Source organism: Macrobrachium rosenbergii, chromosome 43 (assembly GCF_040412425.1).
Source record: "Macrobrachium rosenbergii isolate ZJJX-2024 chromosome 43, ASM4041242v1, whole genome shotgun sequence".
In the NCBI taxonomy this organism is placed as follows: domain Eukaryota; kingdom Metazoa; phylum Arthropoda; class Malacostraca; order Decapoda; family Palaemonidae; genus Macrobrachium; species Macrobrachium rosenbergii.
The window spans coordinates 50270043-50286657 of NC_089783.1; the positions used below are offsets into that span (position 1 = coordinate 50270043).

Genomic DNA, 16615 nt, shown 5'->3' on the forward strand with positions numbered 1-16615 from the left:
ATATCGAGGAGTTTATCGATATTGCTGTATGTTCATTTTGATATTTCAAGTAATAGCTGTTAAGATTTAGTAACATGTTATTCCCTCCCTGTATATTAGCATTATAGTTACAACACCCTTGAACTTTTACGAGTGACTTCACTATTGTTTGTTAGTCATTACTCTTATTACTCCTGGAGCCGTTTCAAAGGAAACTCCTGTTTACTACTACTGCTACTACGGCATAGCTCTATACACAAAGCCAGTATATATATATAGGTTCTGATACAAACACCAACCCACTGATGTTATATACGAACATACATACATCCGTACACACACTCATAATATATATATATATATATATATATATATATATATATATATATATATATATATATATATATATATATATATATATATACACACACATATACACACATATTTGTGTGTTGTCAGGCAACAGACGGTTATTCATTAAAATTTTCACGTGGGAAACCTGCTTTAACTTTGAAGCGACTTGAGTTTAAATATTTGTAATGGTCAAAGACAGAAATCAGTTGCATGTGGTTGTTGCAGATTTGATTGCTTCATAATTAAGGCAAACTCACTCACTCTCTCTCTCTCTCTCTCTCTCTCTCCAGTTGAAATGCACTGGATTATTTTATACTGTTTATTGTTATTGTTTTATACATACAGTGGCCTGTTACTGTAGTTTCTTGTTAAGGTATCATGCATGGTACTGAAAACTTAACTGGCGCACTCACATTCCGGTCCACCTACTAATTAACGTAGCCTTGAAATCCAGTCTTTCAAAGGTTCTTTAAGCTCTTGCACATCTGACAGTGCAGGTGTTGGAAAATGAAGGCATTCCGAATAGGACTAGCAACGAAGCCAGAGGTAACCATTGAGCCTTGCTTGACGGTTACATGCCTCCATTTTTCATCTGGACCCACCGCCCAGAGGTCGCAGGTTATATCACTGACCTTCACTCACTAATCACCTCTCAGTCAATTGAATTTCCACCTCATTCAGGAGCACTCAAAAGTGAAATATTGTTTGTTGACAATTTCAGGTGATTTTACTTGCAAAAATATAATTTTGTAGAGAGTCTGATATTGGAGAGTGTTTCCAGAGATCAGTTAATGAGGTAACACCATTGTATTTGAAAATGTCAAAAGTACATCTCGGAAAATTTTTAACGCTGGCATCTTTCATGAAAATGGTTATTTCAGACAGATGATCTTCTCTGTGCATTAGGTAATACTTCATTATATTTTCAACTCTAAAATATGGAGGAATGACTGCCTGTTCATCATGGACTTTTTCTGCTTTCAGGCATGAAAACCGAAGCTCTAACAGATAGCGGATGGCCAGCTGCCCTAAGTGTTGGGCTCCACAGTGCTTGGGAGAGGCAGCTTTTCACTGATCTCGTCATTAAGACTCAGGATGAAGTCATCCAAGCTCACAAAGTTGTTCTCGCTGCTGCTTCACCTTATTTTAGGTGAGTATTTGTGTTTATCGTGGCTGCATTGTTGGTAAAGACTGTACAAAGAACATTTTTGTAAGGACGAATAATGTTTCTGGAGATGGCTGAATCTGCATTCTTGAGACAAACACAGAACAGTCTTTTTCATGACTCAAGTCATGAATTTTATTACCTTTGTTTGAGAGGGTTATAAAAAGAATTTTATTGTATTGGCTATAACTCTATTAGAAACAAGTGTTTCAAGTGTTTTGTTATAATCTGCCTAAGAAGCTAGTAGATTAGTTGTTCAACACTCAGTAGTTGTGTATTTCACTATTTGTAAGCTGATAATTAAACTTTTTAGGTTTTGAAGCTTGCCCTACACATAGGCCTAACCTTTATTGGACATATACAGTTCAGCTCTTTAAAAAGTATTGCAGTCAAATAATCAGCATCAGTTAGAATTTTATAATATTACAGATTTTTTTGTTTAATATAAAACCAGGTATTATTACTTTGCATTTTAACCTTAACTCTGGCAAAAAGGGTGAGTACAACTTGTGATTATTATTATTATTATCTCTTTTACATCTTATCATGAATGTTTATATCATATCCTTAAGCATGCGTCAAAACATTGCATTGATTTTTTTCACAGTGCCATGCTAAGTGGTGGCTTGATGGAGGGCTTGACACAGACTCTTGTTTTAGAGGACATACCTGGAGAATTGATTCGAATCGTCCTCACATACATCTACACTGGCCAAGCCCCCTTACAGAAAGCAATGTACAGGAGGTGCTAACGCTCTCTGATTATTTCCAGATACATGCTCTCAGAAAACTGTGTTGCTACTATCTTGCGGTGAGTGTATTAATTTTTTTGCTCTTGTAGCAGTAAAGATAACATAAATAGTTTTGAGTGTCATTTTTTTTTTTTTACAAATCTGTCAGAAGACTAGTCTTCATGTTATTCAGATATAGTCTACTTCTAGAATAAAACTATATACTTGGTTGAATGACTTTGTGAGTAATAACTGCTAATGCATATGAGTGGGTCTTTTCCAAGCAATAGCTGAATGTTGCACAGTATTACAAAGGACAGGGAACTTTGAAATATTTCATGTAGCATTAAGCACTTTTAGCAGTTTTGCTCTTGACATCTAAATATGAGATAAATATATCAACAGTGGTAAAGCAATATGTATACAGACTTGCAACAGTACCTAACTTTCTTTTCAGCATTAAATGATATTTTTTTTGTGAAGTTCTGAAAAACAAAAATATTTGAGGCAAAGGTAATGTCAACCTATTTGCACTGTACAGTATTGTCGTAATGTTGCTTTAATTAATTTTCATATCCTGCTGGATACATCACGTACTGATCCATCTTGAATCTCATACTTGGCTAGCAATAAATAGAGTAACTAGAAATAGAACTGAATATTGAATATGAAATCAAACTGGATATATGTGCTGTTGTTACAACGAATAACAACCCCCAAACAAGTGAACTCAAACCCAACATTTTGGAATGTCATGGCACAGAGGCTGTGGCACAGCCAGGGATAAAGATAATTGATTATATGGTCATCCATTAGTGTAAGTTAAGTAAATTTGGCTTCTGAGATTACCTAGCAACCAAAATTTATAGGTGCAGGTAGTCAGCCAGCCACTTAAGCAAAATGCAACAGACAGACGGCACTTTTAGAATTATTTGAGCAGTGGAGGAAAACCACTCACTTATGATTTGCAAGGAAGCCTGTGGGAAAGTTTGATATAAAAATGTGTAATTTTAAAGAGAATTAATATAGAAGTTACCAACTCTATGACCAAATTGAAAGATGTGAATGGCCAAACAGACACACAGGATATGGAATGTTTTTACTGCCACCAGGGGCACAGAGGGACTTGGATACATGCCTGACCAGGTGGAGGTGTTCTTGGAGTGTGTCTGAAGATTCACAGGATAGTTTATTGTAAAATATTTGGCTTGTGATAAACAAATACAGTATAGCTTTGAATTGATTCATATATTAATGAGAAAGTATAAAAGTCAGTATATACAGATGGCCCCCGGTATTCGCGGCGATGCATACCACACCCACATGCGAAAACCGAAACCCCCTCTAAAAACGTTTATAACTGCCTATTTTAAGAGTTCAAACACCAAAAACCCCCTCTAAAATGCTTATAACTGTCTATTTTAGTAGTTCAAACACCAAATATACCTTAAACTATCATCCTAACATATTTAGGATGATAGTTTCCACAAATAATGTGGATATATGTTCGACAGAAAAACCTCAAATAACGGAAGCCACGAATGCTGAACTGTGAATAAGCAGGGGTTGACTGCACATGCTAATTATGTCACTGTTTTGTCACATACTAAAGGTTTTTCTATTTACAGAATAATCTGACAGCAGAAAACTGTCTTGGTGTGTATGAGCTGGCCAAACTTCACAACTGCCATGATTTGGCTACAAGTTCCTTGTTTGTTGCCACATCACAGTGCTCAGAAATCATAAGTCATCCAACATTTCTCTCTGCTCATCCAGAAACAGTTATAAAGTTGTTGGAGCAGTCTTACTTAAGTATTGACTCGGAAGATGAACTATTAAAGGTAAGTATCTCTCTCTCTCTCTCTCTCTCTCTCTCTCTCTCTCTCTCTCTCTCTCTCTCTCTCTCACACACACACACACACACACACACACACACACACACACACACACACACACACACACACACACACACACACACAGTCTCTATGTTACTGACAGTTTTTTTTTCACACACAATTGGGCTTTCTGATTATTAAGGTCCTTCTCTTTCAACATTCATACTAGCCATTTAGTCAGAACCTTTTGCATTATCCACACTTTTTACATGATATACAGTAAGTAAAATGGATATACAAAAAGCAAAAAAAGAATCAAGCTACCTTGTGCATGAGTGTTCCATTAAGCAAGGGAACTTTAACCCTTGGCTGTGGAAGGCAATAGCATAGAGGCTTTTTTACAGCCAAATTTAACATCTGAGTTGACCCAAAAAATCATAAATAAAGGCAGTGTACCTATGCACAGATGATTTCAGCGTTATGCCCCCCAATAATTGACTAGTAATTTGTATTGAAGGAAATTTTTCAAGTTATTGAAGTTTTTAACCTTTTTACACAAAGTTTAGATTTATGATAAACGATTTCATGCCGAGTTTCCTATTTTCTTTGTATGTACAAGGACTACTATATATTTTTTCTACAGAAGAGGTCGTCTGTTACCAGAACTTTTTCATTAACATTAAACAAGTTAAGCAGAATCATTATGACCAATTGGTTTGATTCGGCTATTTTAGGATTACGTATAATGAATACTTATAAAGAGGAAAGTAAAAAAAAAACTTATTTTTTTTGTTAGTGTTTGCATTTTCATACAAACCTATAATTCATCCTACGTTCCTGATCTTCTAATGTTGAACAAAAGATGAAGATCAGTAGTTGCACAGTACATGTTTCCTGGAGCCTTGGGTAACTATCAGTCATGTGCCTTACTTTTCATGTACAGTAGTTTGGATATGAAACTACAAGATCAGGGGGGGCAGGGAGGAGGTAGCTCATTAGATGAGTGAGGGGTTTATATGAAAAGAATGATTATGCCTCATAAAATAATTCAGTTTGTCTCATTACAACCCCAAAACTCCTATTTGCCCAAGTCCCAATTTACATAGGAGAACTAAGCTAATAAATTTCCCAAAATGTTGATCAGGACATGAATGATTCATGAAAGCACTGGAGACTATGATAGGTGAGGAACCAAGTTTCTGGCAGCTCAAGGGCTGTTAAAGGAAGAGAAAGTCTGTTGAAGCTAAAGTAAATGTAGACTGATTCAGAAAAACAAGGACACTTACCGATATGTGAAACATAAAATTAGTAACCCCAGAAGTCATCCTTTCTGGGATTCATATACTATTAATGAATAAGAGGTGTTCTTTTGCCAAAAGTAAGTAGCATGAAAATTCCACTAACAAATTGGAGATGTAAAGTGAAGATTCTGAAGCACTTGAGTGGACAACCAGATACGCTACAACTTGCAGGTGAAGTAGGGAGAGCCCACAACAGATGCAGGTCTCAGTTTATATCTGATATGAATAAGTAGTAGGGCTTACCTGGCAACACTTTACCCTGTAGAAGGCTAGAGATTAAAAAGAATCAATGCAAACTGTACAATACAGTGCAAAAACCACAGAATGGAAGAGCCAGCACCACAATATTACTATATTACCAGTATGGATCAAAGCCCAATACAGTATTAGTATTATTATAAGAGACAAGTGTAACAGTGTTAGCAGACTCAAACAAATAAAAGATAGCAAATAATTTTACCAACACAGCGCTGTAATGAAATTAAGTGAAACACCTTAAAACAAAACAAAAAAATAAAAAATACAAGTAGGTATACAAACTGGCCTACCTAAATACACTGATACCACAAGTTAAACTAGCAAGGCAAAGCCCCAAAATAGTTTAGACTGCAAAGTTCATGTTACAGTCACCCAAAATATAAAAAAATAAAGTACAGTACTAGAATTACAATATGAAGAGGCAAGGAAAATCCAACCTATTTTTTGCTCACAGTACAGCGAAATGTATGCAGCCTAAAGTTATCTATTCAAGCCAACACCAAATTTAAACCTCTAGTTAACCACTCATCAGCTAACTAGCCGTGAGCATTAAAATGTATTAAATGCACAAAAATGATACAAAAGTAAAAAAATATACAAAAATCACAGGAAATAAGCATTTGATTTCACTTCCTAACTTCATAATTGGTAATTCAGAAGGCAGTAACTGGCAAAAGATAACTACTTGCTGTGTTGTAAAGATCACACTGTGAAACATGAAATATGGATGAAAAGCTATAGAAGATTGAACTACATGAGAATAAATGGATTACGTAATAAGTTAGGAATACAGTCGTACCTAATACCTGGATTTGTGAATTCATGGATTCTCCAGATTTTCATTGGAACCTAACTAATTTGCATTCGCGATTTTTTCACAAATTTGCAAAATTTGTTTCTCTCTCTCTCTCTCTCTGCCTCTTCCTTTCTCATAGTTAGTGCGCACACATATTTTTACAACTTATTATTTCTCTGTACGTGTACGTAATTTTAAATTATTTAAATACACATATCCTCTGCATACAGTACGTACGTTTTCTTTGTTTTATTGAATTGTACCTTCGTTATATGACTTCTGTGAAATTGAAGTTTACCTAGTTTACCTTGCTGACAGTGATAAAGAAAATGTCAGTCATTACTTGGTTTTACCTTACTGTAACTGCAAAAGAAAACAGCAACCAATGAATTAGTATAAGGGTAACATCAGTATACCGTACTGTAAATGCGCTAGTATGGCAGATAACCATTGGACGATATTGTACTCTACATATTTCCACGTCAACCATTTATTTCTTTTTTCAGGGTAATGTATTAAGCTAACTTTTAAATGAAATTAAAGTGCTTTGGGAGCATGATTTGGCTCATATTTAAGGTTTAAACTCTAGAAATAAGCTTTTATTTGCATTTTTAGTGACTCATACCAAACAATGGCGATTCCTCCTGATCTGCAACAGGTTCTGGAACCTAACCTCGCAAATGTTCAAGGTATTACTGTAACAATAAATAGTTATGATCCTTTAGTGAAAGGAACAGTGAGGAATTCTGCTCATCTGTTAACAATGCCGCTTGACTGATGAAGCGAGTCAGGTGGATGGTGGGCACCTGAGGCTCCAGTTTGTGCATGAGTAGATCTGTTACTGATCTGGTGACAGTTGAAGACCAGATTATGGGTAGTATATATTAGTACCGAAATGAAAAATTTTTCAGGAAGTGGCCAAGGGTAGTGTAATTTTAGGATTGTGCTCTGAACACACACAAAGAATCTGTAAATATGTTTAGCGTGTCAGGTCCTTTGTCATTTTAATTCTAATTTTTTCTCTAATAACCTGGTATCTGGATCATGAAACAGTTATATCCAATTTAGTAAAACTGGAAAAATGGAGGGCTAAATTTAGGAAGCAAATTTTTTCAGATATTCTTCATATCTGTGAGTTTGATTTTCAACTAAAATGTTATTAGCTTGAGTGAAAAGTGTAAAATATATGTGAATGAATACTGTAGTTTTTGTCAACTATCCAGTAAATTATTTTTTCAGTTTCATGTACATTTAAAAGTATAAAGTCAATTAATTTTTTTTCAGGCTGTAATTGAATGGGTTTCTGATAGTCCAAGTTCTCGGGCTGAATATTTGTGTAAGCTTTTGACAAAAATCAAATTAGATTTAGTAGCATCGGATACCAAGATGAGGTCCATAGAAACACTGCGCGAAAGGAAACTATTAACGAAAGAGGTCAAAGAAACAATTATTCCTTATGACACTGTTGATGCTAATTCATATGAAGAAAGATTAAGGAATGATCATCTAGAAGAGGTAAGTTTGTTTATAAAACTTTTGTTGAAATGCAAATTAACTTAACAAACAAGTTATACTTTAGTCATGTAATTTAGAAGCATGTAGTATGGTGCATAAATGTTTTATTATTTATTATTTGCCTAAGTAGTTGTTCTCATAAAATTTGGAATTTAAAAAAACTACTGTTTTTCAATACTGTCCAGTCATTTGAATTAACCTAAATTGGTAGTCCTCATGAATCCTAGATACTCCATTCGTGATTCAAAATATGATCTTTTGCTGGGACCCTGTGGCTCTTGGATTCCTAGTGATACATTTTATGGGAGTGATGGGATGTTATTTAAAAAAAAATAATTTTTTTGTGTGAAAAAAGTTAATTTTTTGTACCAAGAATTCCATCATTTACATTAGCCCAAGTCAGTCTAGATGGGAAAGAGCAAACTGCCAAAGGAAACCCTTGAAATTAGCTGACTGGAAAGAATGGTCCAACTTGAAAATCATGGGATTGAGATTAACAAAGGCCTCCTGGTTGTAAAGTAAACAGATTTTGTGAGGTTAAAGCCCTGCAAAAGACGTTAAATCAAATAGTCAGTTATTGTGAGCCCCTTCTATGAAAACTTCATAGAATAATTGTAGTAGTTGACCATATTCACAACATGTATTGGGAAACACCCTCAGCCATCCATATCCTGAAGGATGTCATCACGAAACAGAGGGATAGTTGAAGTTGACAAACCAGTCACTCTATCTTACAAATGAAATAGGTATTGAGTAACTCAGTTGGACAGGGACCAAGGTCATATTGCAGACATAATTGCAACCACATCCACAGGCTCTGTCAGCTGCCCTTGTCCTTTAGGGTATCACCAGCCGTGTTCCTGTCTATTACTTTGGCCATGTCTGCCTCCTCTGCTAAATCCACATAGTACTCCGTGCAGTCTCTGTTAGGCATGGGACCCTGACATGTCAGCCTCCTCTGCCATATCCACAGACTCCATTGGTCATCTTAGCTGAGCACAAGACCCTGACTGTAATACAGGCCCTGGAACCTGGCTGTGTCCCATCATCTCTCTCTCTCTCTCTCTTGGTTGATTGTGCTAACCATATTAATCAAGCGCAGTACCACCACCACCAAGTTCCAGGTATCAGTTACTCCTGTCATTCCTTTGGTTCTAACATGAGCATAATCTCTCTCTGCCAGTCCCAGGTTCTTAGTGCTTGATAGGGTAGAACACTTTCCAGACAAAGCCGCAATAGGGAAAAGATATTAGATTTGGCAAAAATGAACTCTGTATGAAAGACTTAGTCCCATCTGGTTGATGCAAAACCCTGCAGGCTGATGGTTGAGATCAGGAGAATCCACTGTTCCCAGGTGGTAATTGCAAAGCTAAAACAGTTCACTGTCAAAAACTAATATGATAGTGTATGTATATTATGTACATATTAGTTACTTTTAAATTCTGTGGTTAACATAGTAAAAGAGGCATAACAAAATGCAAAATATAAAATACAGCACAGTGTATAAAAAATTTTTGACATTGAAGGTACAGTATAAAGTTTAGCAGAAAACTTTCACTACTAATATTATGGAAATTAAAAGATTTATCTGAAAATGAATTTGGAGTTACAGTAATATTTAACATGATTTTTTCCTTCTGCTAACTTTTTTGTACAAATTGCACAAATAAAGAATCGAAAACATTATTGATTTAATTATCATGTAACGCATCTAGCAGGTTATTTGATTCGAAACTTCGCCAAAACTGAAATGATATGGTAGAATACTAACTCCAAGTCCCGTAAATTCACATAAAAAAGAAAAACAGCAGTTACTTTGCACTGAAGAAAAAATACAAGACATTCCAGTGATTAGTGAGCCATCCACACATATGGCTTGGTATCAAGTAGCTAAAGCAGGGTAAGGAAAGCACAGAAATTTCTTTCACTTTATTAAAATAATAAAATTGAAATGTATAAATCATTCTAATACTAAATACACCTAAAATATATATAAATCATTCTAATGCTAAATACACCAACAGAGTTACAAGAGCACCAGCAGGAGACTTAACCCACAAACAAGTGGCCTACAATTTGTTAATTAGTTAATATAGTGCAGTACTACCATCAGTAAGAAAAAGCTGTAGGGAAGTAGTGCTGTTAGTGCACCTGACATTATGCACCCACTTTTTAGCCTTTTACTTGACTTCAGTTTTTGCCTCCTTTCTTCAGTTGTCTCCAGCTGCTGACTGTTTCAGGTTCAATATCCCTTATCCAAAACTCATGGGGCCAGCTGCATTTTGGATTTTCGATTTTTTTTTAATTTCAGAACTGAAGCTTGCACTATAAATACAGTACACTAACTCATCTTATTTCCAATAAAAACATTCTGTAAAGCTCAAATATATACAGCACTGAAAGAATTATAATTACAGGCAGTCCCCGGTTTACGACGGTTTCGGCTTACGACGTTCCGAGGTTACGACGCTTTTCAAATATATTCATCAAAAATTATTTCCCGGCTTATGACGCATGTTCGGGTTCTGACGCGTCGTCGTCGCGCCGATCCGACGGAAGAAATTTGGCCCCAAAACGGCAGAATAATCATAATTTGAAGGTTTTTTTTTTATGTAAAACTCAATAATAATGCAGTTTACGTCGTTTTCAATGCACCCAGAGCATTAAAAGTAAGGTTTTCTTATGATTTTTGACGATTTTCGATGATTTTCCGGTTTACAACGATTTTCGGGTTACGACGTGGCGCAAGAACGGAACCCCCGTCGTAAACCGGGGACCGCCTGTATATACTTTTGCATCATTGAGATATGTGATTTCATCATGTATCTTGTGTCTTGTGCAAGTTTCATTTTCAGTAGATTACACTAGGCTGTGCTTAATTTGTGAATTTAGTGTTTGGTAGGTTATACTATGTTAGGCTTACTGTACTATGCTTGTCTGTTTTCTTAAATTCCATTGATATGCTTATTAGATCTAGTTAGCTTTTCAACTAAGTACCTGTATAGTAATAGGTCTAGGAGCGAAGGCTCAGTAGTCAACATGCAAAACATCATACATTCAGCCAGGCTTACTAGACTTATAGCTTGTCTAATAATTCATTACTGACTATTTCTTGCAATTAACAACCAGTTATGGTATCTTACAAAACACTGGCTCAAACAACATTAAATTCTGAGATAACTGAATTGACAAACAGCTGTTTCCCAGTTATAGTTACTGTAGCTATTGCACATTTATGAAGAGTTACGTCACAGTTGTCAACTTGTGAAAGACTTGCTTATTCTCAATGATGACTTCCATAAGTAAAAATAAAATAAATTTTTTTTTCATCCTTCACGTAATGGAGAAGGTCTTAAGAAAGTGCTGTATATGGCTAAATTTTAGCTGCAGCTTGTAGCTGCAGCTGAAAAAACAAATGACGTGCAGGCTGCAAAACATTTTGGAATAGGCAGAAGGAGCATCCATAACTGACAAAATTGCACTTATAATGTATTTAAAATAAATGACGGTAAGGTGCATTTTTTAGCTCAGCTTTGTTAATACTGTATACAAAAGAGTACCCAAATTATTTATCATACAGCAACTACATAATGACAGCGTCAGTAAAACTCTGTCAGCTGATGATTTTTGAAAATGTGAACATCACCAGAATGCAAATGGTACATGATTGCATTGCTTATAGTTTATAATACAATGATAATACCTCATGCAGTATACTGTAATTAGATTCAGTATGAAAAACAAAAAAATATCACTATTTTAAATACAACTATGCTATATTTGACTTTTTCAAATTGATACTATCCATTAAAAATTAACATTTTTAGAGCTTTCCATATAATGGATAGTAAACCTGTACTTCTTAATATTTCTGTGGAGTTTTCACCAAATTTTACCTTTAGATCTTTGTACGTCATCTCCTTTATTTTCTGGATTTCTTAATCTTGCCATCCAACCACTCTAGGTCCTTCTTGTCAATGTGTTAAGCACTGAATGCCTGAAAGTGCCCAAGTGCTTGGCTTGATGGCCATAATTTCATATGATCAGATCAGTAAGACAAGGGGGAATAAAGGCAGTAAAGAAACACTTACTCATGATATTGAATTCATAATAAATAAACATTATGTACCACTGAGCAACAAATTAACATAAGGAGGAACAGATATTAGTAACTTGAAAATAAGCAATGAAATGAGTTTAACTCATGGTAATTGTCAACTTACTAAAGTAGTTATTTCATTATAAGTAGCACAGGAATACTAGAAAACATTACACTGGCTGATCAAAGGCAGCATTTTATGGAGAAATTCAGACAATTATATGCTTTACTTAAAATTCTGTACTTTTCCTTTATGAATTTTCGTATAGTATGACAGAATAAGTTGACAAAAACCTTGCCAATTAGAGATGAAGTTTTGACTTGGAAAAGTCTGTGATAACTAACAAGTCAGAAGTTTGCTAAATGCAGTAACAGTTTAGGAAAGAGATGATAAAATGGGAATAATTGCATACATGATGGACAGAAATATTTTTCAAGAATGAAATACAGCTCTCCAGCTAGTAGAGGATCCTTTGGTTCTTGCGAATTGAAGATTGGAGTGTCTGGGATTCATGAAGACTGCAAACATGGATTAATGTCATAATGGGTTTGGTTTATTATGTGACATATTTTGTAATGTTAATTCCCGGAAGAATTTTAAAAAATAAGTTGCTGAATATAGTGCGTGTTTATCTGTTTTATGTAGCATAAAAACATAGTGTATCAAGCTTTAAATACAGATTATGTTTGGCAACTGTTTGAGCTTGAATATGACAGTGTAAAATTTAAAGTGGGAGATAATGCATTTATTTACATCACTTTTCAGCAGATGTTAGTGGTTACATGAAACTAATTTCTATTTACCCAATGAAAAGTTGTCACAGCAAGTTGCAGTTTTATATTTTTGAAGTTAACTTGAAATAGAGGCTTTCATGAATTGGCTTTCTGTTATTGCTGTTTACAGTTATGAAAGCACAGTTCAGACCAGTAAGATAAGTGGTGAACCATAAAAAGAGGAGATATGTAAATAAATTAAATAAGCAGTTGTAAAAAATCTGGTTTTCAAGTATGAGTATAAAGGACAGTTTCTTTGTCAGGTGATTTTGCAGCTAATGAAATTTGCTGCTGTGTTACTTTTGTAGCAGACTGTCATCGTAAAATTTCCTCTCTATTAGAGGAAAATTGGAGTTTTGACAGATATTTAATCTCTGTGCATTGATTTATCGTAAGAGTGTTTCTGAGAATAATTGTAAGTAATCTTGCTATAACTTTTGGTAGTTGCAGAATATGACAGTGTAAAATTTAAAGTGGGAGATAATGCATTTATTTACATCACTTTTCAGCAGATGTTTGAGCTTGAATATGACAGTGTAAAATTTAAAGTGGGAGATAATGCATTTATTTACATCACTTTTCAGCAGATGTTAGTGGTTACATGAAACTAATTTCTATTTACCCAATGAAAAGTTGTCACAGCAAGTTGCAGTTTTATATTTTTGAAGTTAACTTGAAATAGAGGCTTTCATGAATTGGCTTTCTGTTATTGCTGTTTACAGTTATGAAAGCACAGTTCAGACCAGTAAGATAAGTGGTGAACCATAAAAAGAGGAGATATGTAAATAAATTAAATAAGCAGTTGTAAAAAATCTGGTTTTTCAAGTATGAGTATAAAGGACAGTTTCTTTGTCAGGTGATTTTGCAGCTAATGAAATTTGCTGCTGTGTTGCTTTTGTAGCAGACTGTCATCGTAAAATTTCCTCTCTATTAGAGGAAAATTGGAGTTTTGACAGATATTTAATCTCTGTGCATTGATTTGTCGTAAGAGAGTTTCTGAGAATAATTGTAAGTCATCTTGCTATAACTTTTGGTAGTTGCAGAATAATAATGTTCTTTCAGTTTACTATGGTTTTGCGAGCAGATTCAAATGGAGCCATGATGTTTCAGGTTATTCTGGTAATGGCAGGTGAATCAAATGGCCGCGTTATGCGTAATATTGAATGCTTTAAAATGGGACTTCCTAGTTGGCAGTGTACACTTCCGCATGTTGCATTGAGGGTTGAAAATCAAATTGACAGTTCCCTTGTTCTTCCATGTATGAATGATGCAAGGGCATATTGTGCAGTGGCCTCATATAATAACCTGGTGTACATAATAGGTAAGTTTATTTTTATTTGTGTTGTTTTCTTTACTGTACTATGAAGTTTTCATGATTAATCATGACAGATTTTGTACTGCGTATGAAATTTGTTGCCTGTAAGAAAGTCTGAAGTTTGTTAAATTTGATAATTAATATTTAGATTATATTTGGACATGTATCTTATCACTTTATCACATTTTGATATGAAAAAATATTTTAATATTGCAACCTTTAGATTGTAATTTTTAAGGAGAGGGTTTGTGTATCTTTATAGGCTTTAAGAGTGGTAATATGTAACCAAATTTATGTTAATAAATTATCACATTATGTTAGTAATAATAATGTATTTGGAAGCTTAATTGTGATGGATGACATACTTTGAACATAAATAATAGTACATATTACCCTTTCATTCAGTTATGACACATTATCCAAATCCAAGTTTTGAGTCAGATATAATGTATTATTTGAGGTAATTTTCAACTTTTAATTATCATTTTTCATACACTCCATACTCATTTTAAGAATAAAACTTAGCCTCTACCCAGTCTTCTTGCCCTCTCCAGAAACTATATGATGCTTCTTTGGCTCTTCCTAGGTCACTTACTACAACCGTTGTTTTTCTTTCAGCTGTGGTGGTCTGTGTTTTACACAAACAATTAAAGTTAGACTTGTTGATCTTGATTCATTTTCTCTGATGCCAAGCTAAAGATTCCTCTGTCTATGTTTACCATAACACCCTGCTTTCGCAGTTTACTATATTCTTTTAACTATATCCTACTTCAACTACTATACCATATGCCTGCTGTGAGTGTTACTGTTTTATCTCCTTGTTGATGGTGTTCTCTAGTTTGAAGATTGCTTTACACAACAGCAGATATGTCACTAGATTACTGCAAACATGGTTGTTATGTTACTAGATCCAGTTTTTGATATTGGTATTTTATTAAAACATTTTTCAGTACAAACCCAATACTTTCACTCAGCCTTTCTTGCATTTGCATTAATGTCTGGAAACTCCAAACTTGGATGAAGATGATTGGCTGGTACTTTCTAAGTGGAATTTAGATGAGTTAAGTATGCTTCAGGTCTTGGATAACAAGTAGGATCACTAGCTGCATTGTCTGAACTAGCTGTGAAAGAACATAGGTGGCCAAAGGTGGGCTAATAAGGTAAAATTAATGGGTTTGTTTAGATACAAAATTATGTGTAATGATTCACCACCAAATCCATTATGTACTTTTACTTACCTTGAATAGCAAGTCAGGAGGGAGGGAGCTGTGCTATTGCCATCCAAGAGAAGAGACCTTATGGAGCTTATTTGCTAGGGTACAGTAAAGAGATTCACTGAATCCAAAAAGTTCTGGATACAAACATTGGGTCATGAGAGGACAGCAACTCTGGTATGAAAAAACATTTAGTTGTATCTGCACAGTTAGGAGAAAATCACATTTTATTTTAGAGCAAGGACAAGTGTATTTGCAATGGGAGGAAATTTTGAAGTTAATAGGTTATGTTTAGCTTGATATAAAGCTGTTACACTGTATAAGGCAGTTCTATTTCATATAAATATGTACAGTACAGTATTCTGTGTTTTTGTCTTTTTATGCAACAGTAGTCTTGCTTTATGAATGCAACCCAGCCAGTTGTTGAGACTTTACCTGCAGCTTAAGAGGCCTTTCGTACATTAGTATCATAACAGGCTTCTCACAGTGGTGTTTTATGAGTAAACTCAGTGTGTGTTTGGCTATAATTGGGTATATTTGGAGTAGTCTGCAGGCTTTTAAGTCAGTTGGCAGTACTGTATTCAGAAAGTGACTAAGTTCCCTAGTAAAAAAAAATTTTTGTTTCAGAATGCTAATGCTTATGATGAACCACATATCTTTTATTAATTTTCCTTTTACCACTGAATATTTTTGTAGATCAGAAATTAACTAAAGGGGTTTGTTTAGGAGTGCATTAAAAATCAGCAAACTGACTAAATAAATACATAGAATGTTATTATTTCTGTGGTCTTGAAATGAAATGCATGGTTGAAATGATTGATCCATGAAGGAGTTAAATGAATACTTGTAATTTTATTTAAAACTGTGAATTATGGGATACTAGAACACTTTAGTAGAAAAAGTACTGAAATGTTAGGTTTCTGACAGAAAACTTACTTATGGTACAGTACTGTAATGCATTTTGAGAATAATAAAAGCTGTAGGGTATATACTTAAAGTTTAAAGCTAGGTATACAAGAATGAAACTTAGTTTGTTAAATCTTTTGATTATTTGGTATCTACAACTCTAGTGTGATATCTGTTAGAGAGGTCAGACACTGATACATGTTGACTTTAGCTTTTGTTGAATAAAATGCTAAACATAGAAGTATGATAAAAATGTACCGCTTGTGTTTTTTGCAGAGTCCCTTCAGCCCCCAAACTGCAGTCCCCCTTTCATTCCTTTTACTGTACCTCTGTTTATATTTTCTTTCTTTCATCTTACTTTCCATCCTCTCCT

At 34.6% G+C, this 16615-nt stretch overlaps 1 protein-coding gene across 1 annotated transcript in view; it reads left to right on the top strand.

Moving 5' to 3' along the window:
* Nucleotides 1-16615, top strand: part of LOC136828888 (kelch-like protein diablo) — a 69368-nt gene that overhangs the window by 37192 nt on the left and 15561 nt on the right. Inside the window, 6 exon segments of the mRNA XM_067087185.1 lie at nt 1318-1483; nt 2106-2215; nt 2218-2309; nt 3858-4070; nt 7704-7934; nt 13918-14128. Of these exon segments, the coding sequence (XP_066943286.1) occupies nt 1318-1483; nt 2106-2215; nt 2218-2309; nt 3858-4070; nt 7704-7934; nt 13918-14128 (1023 nt within the window).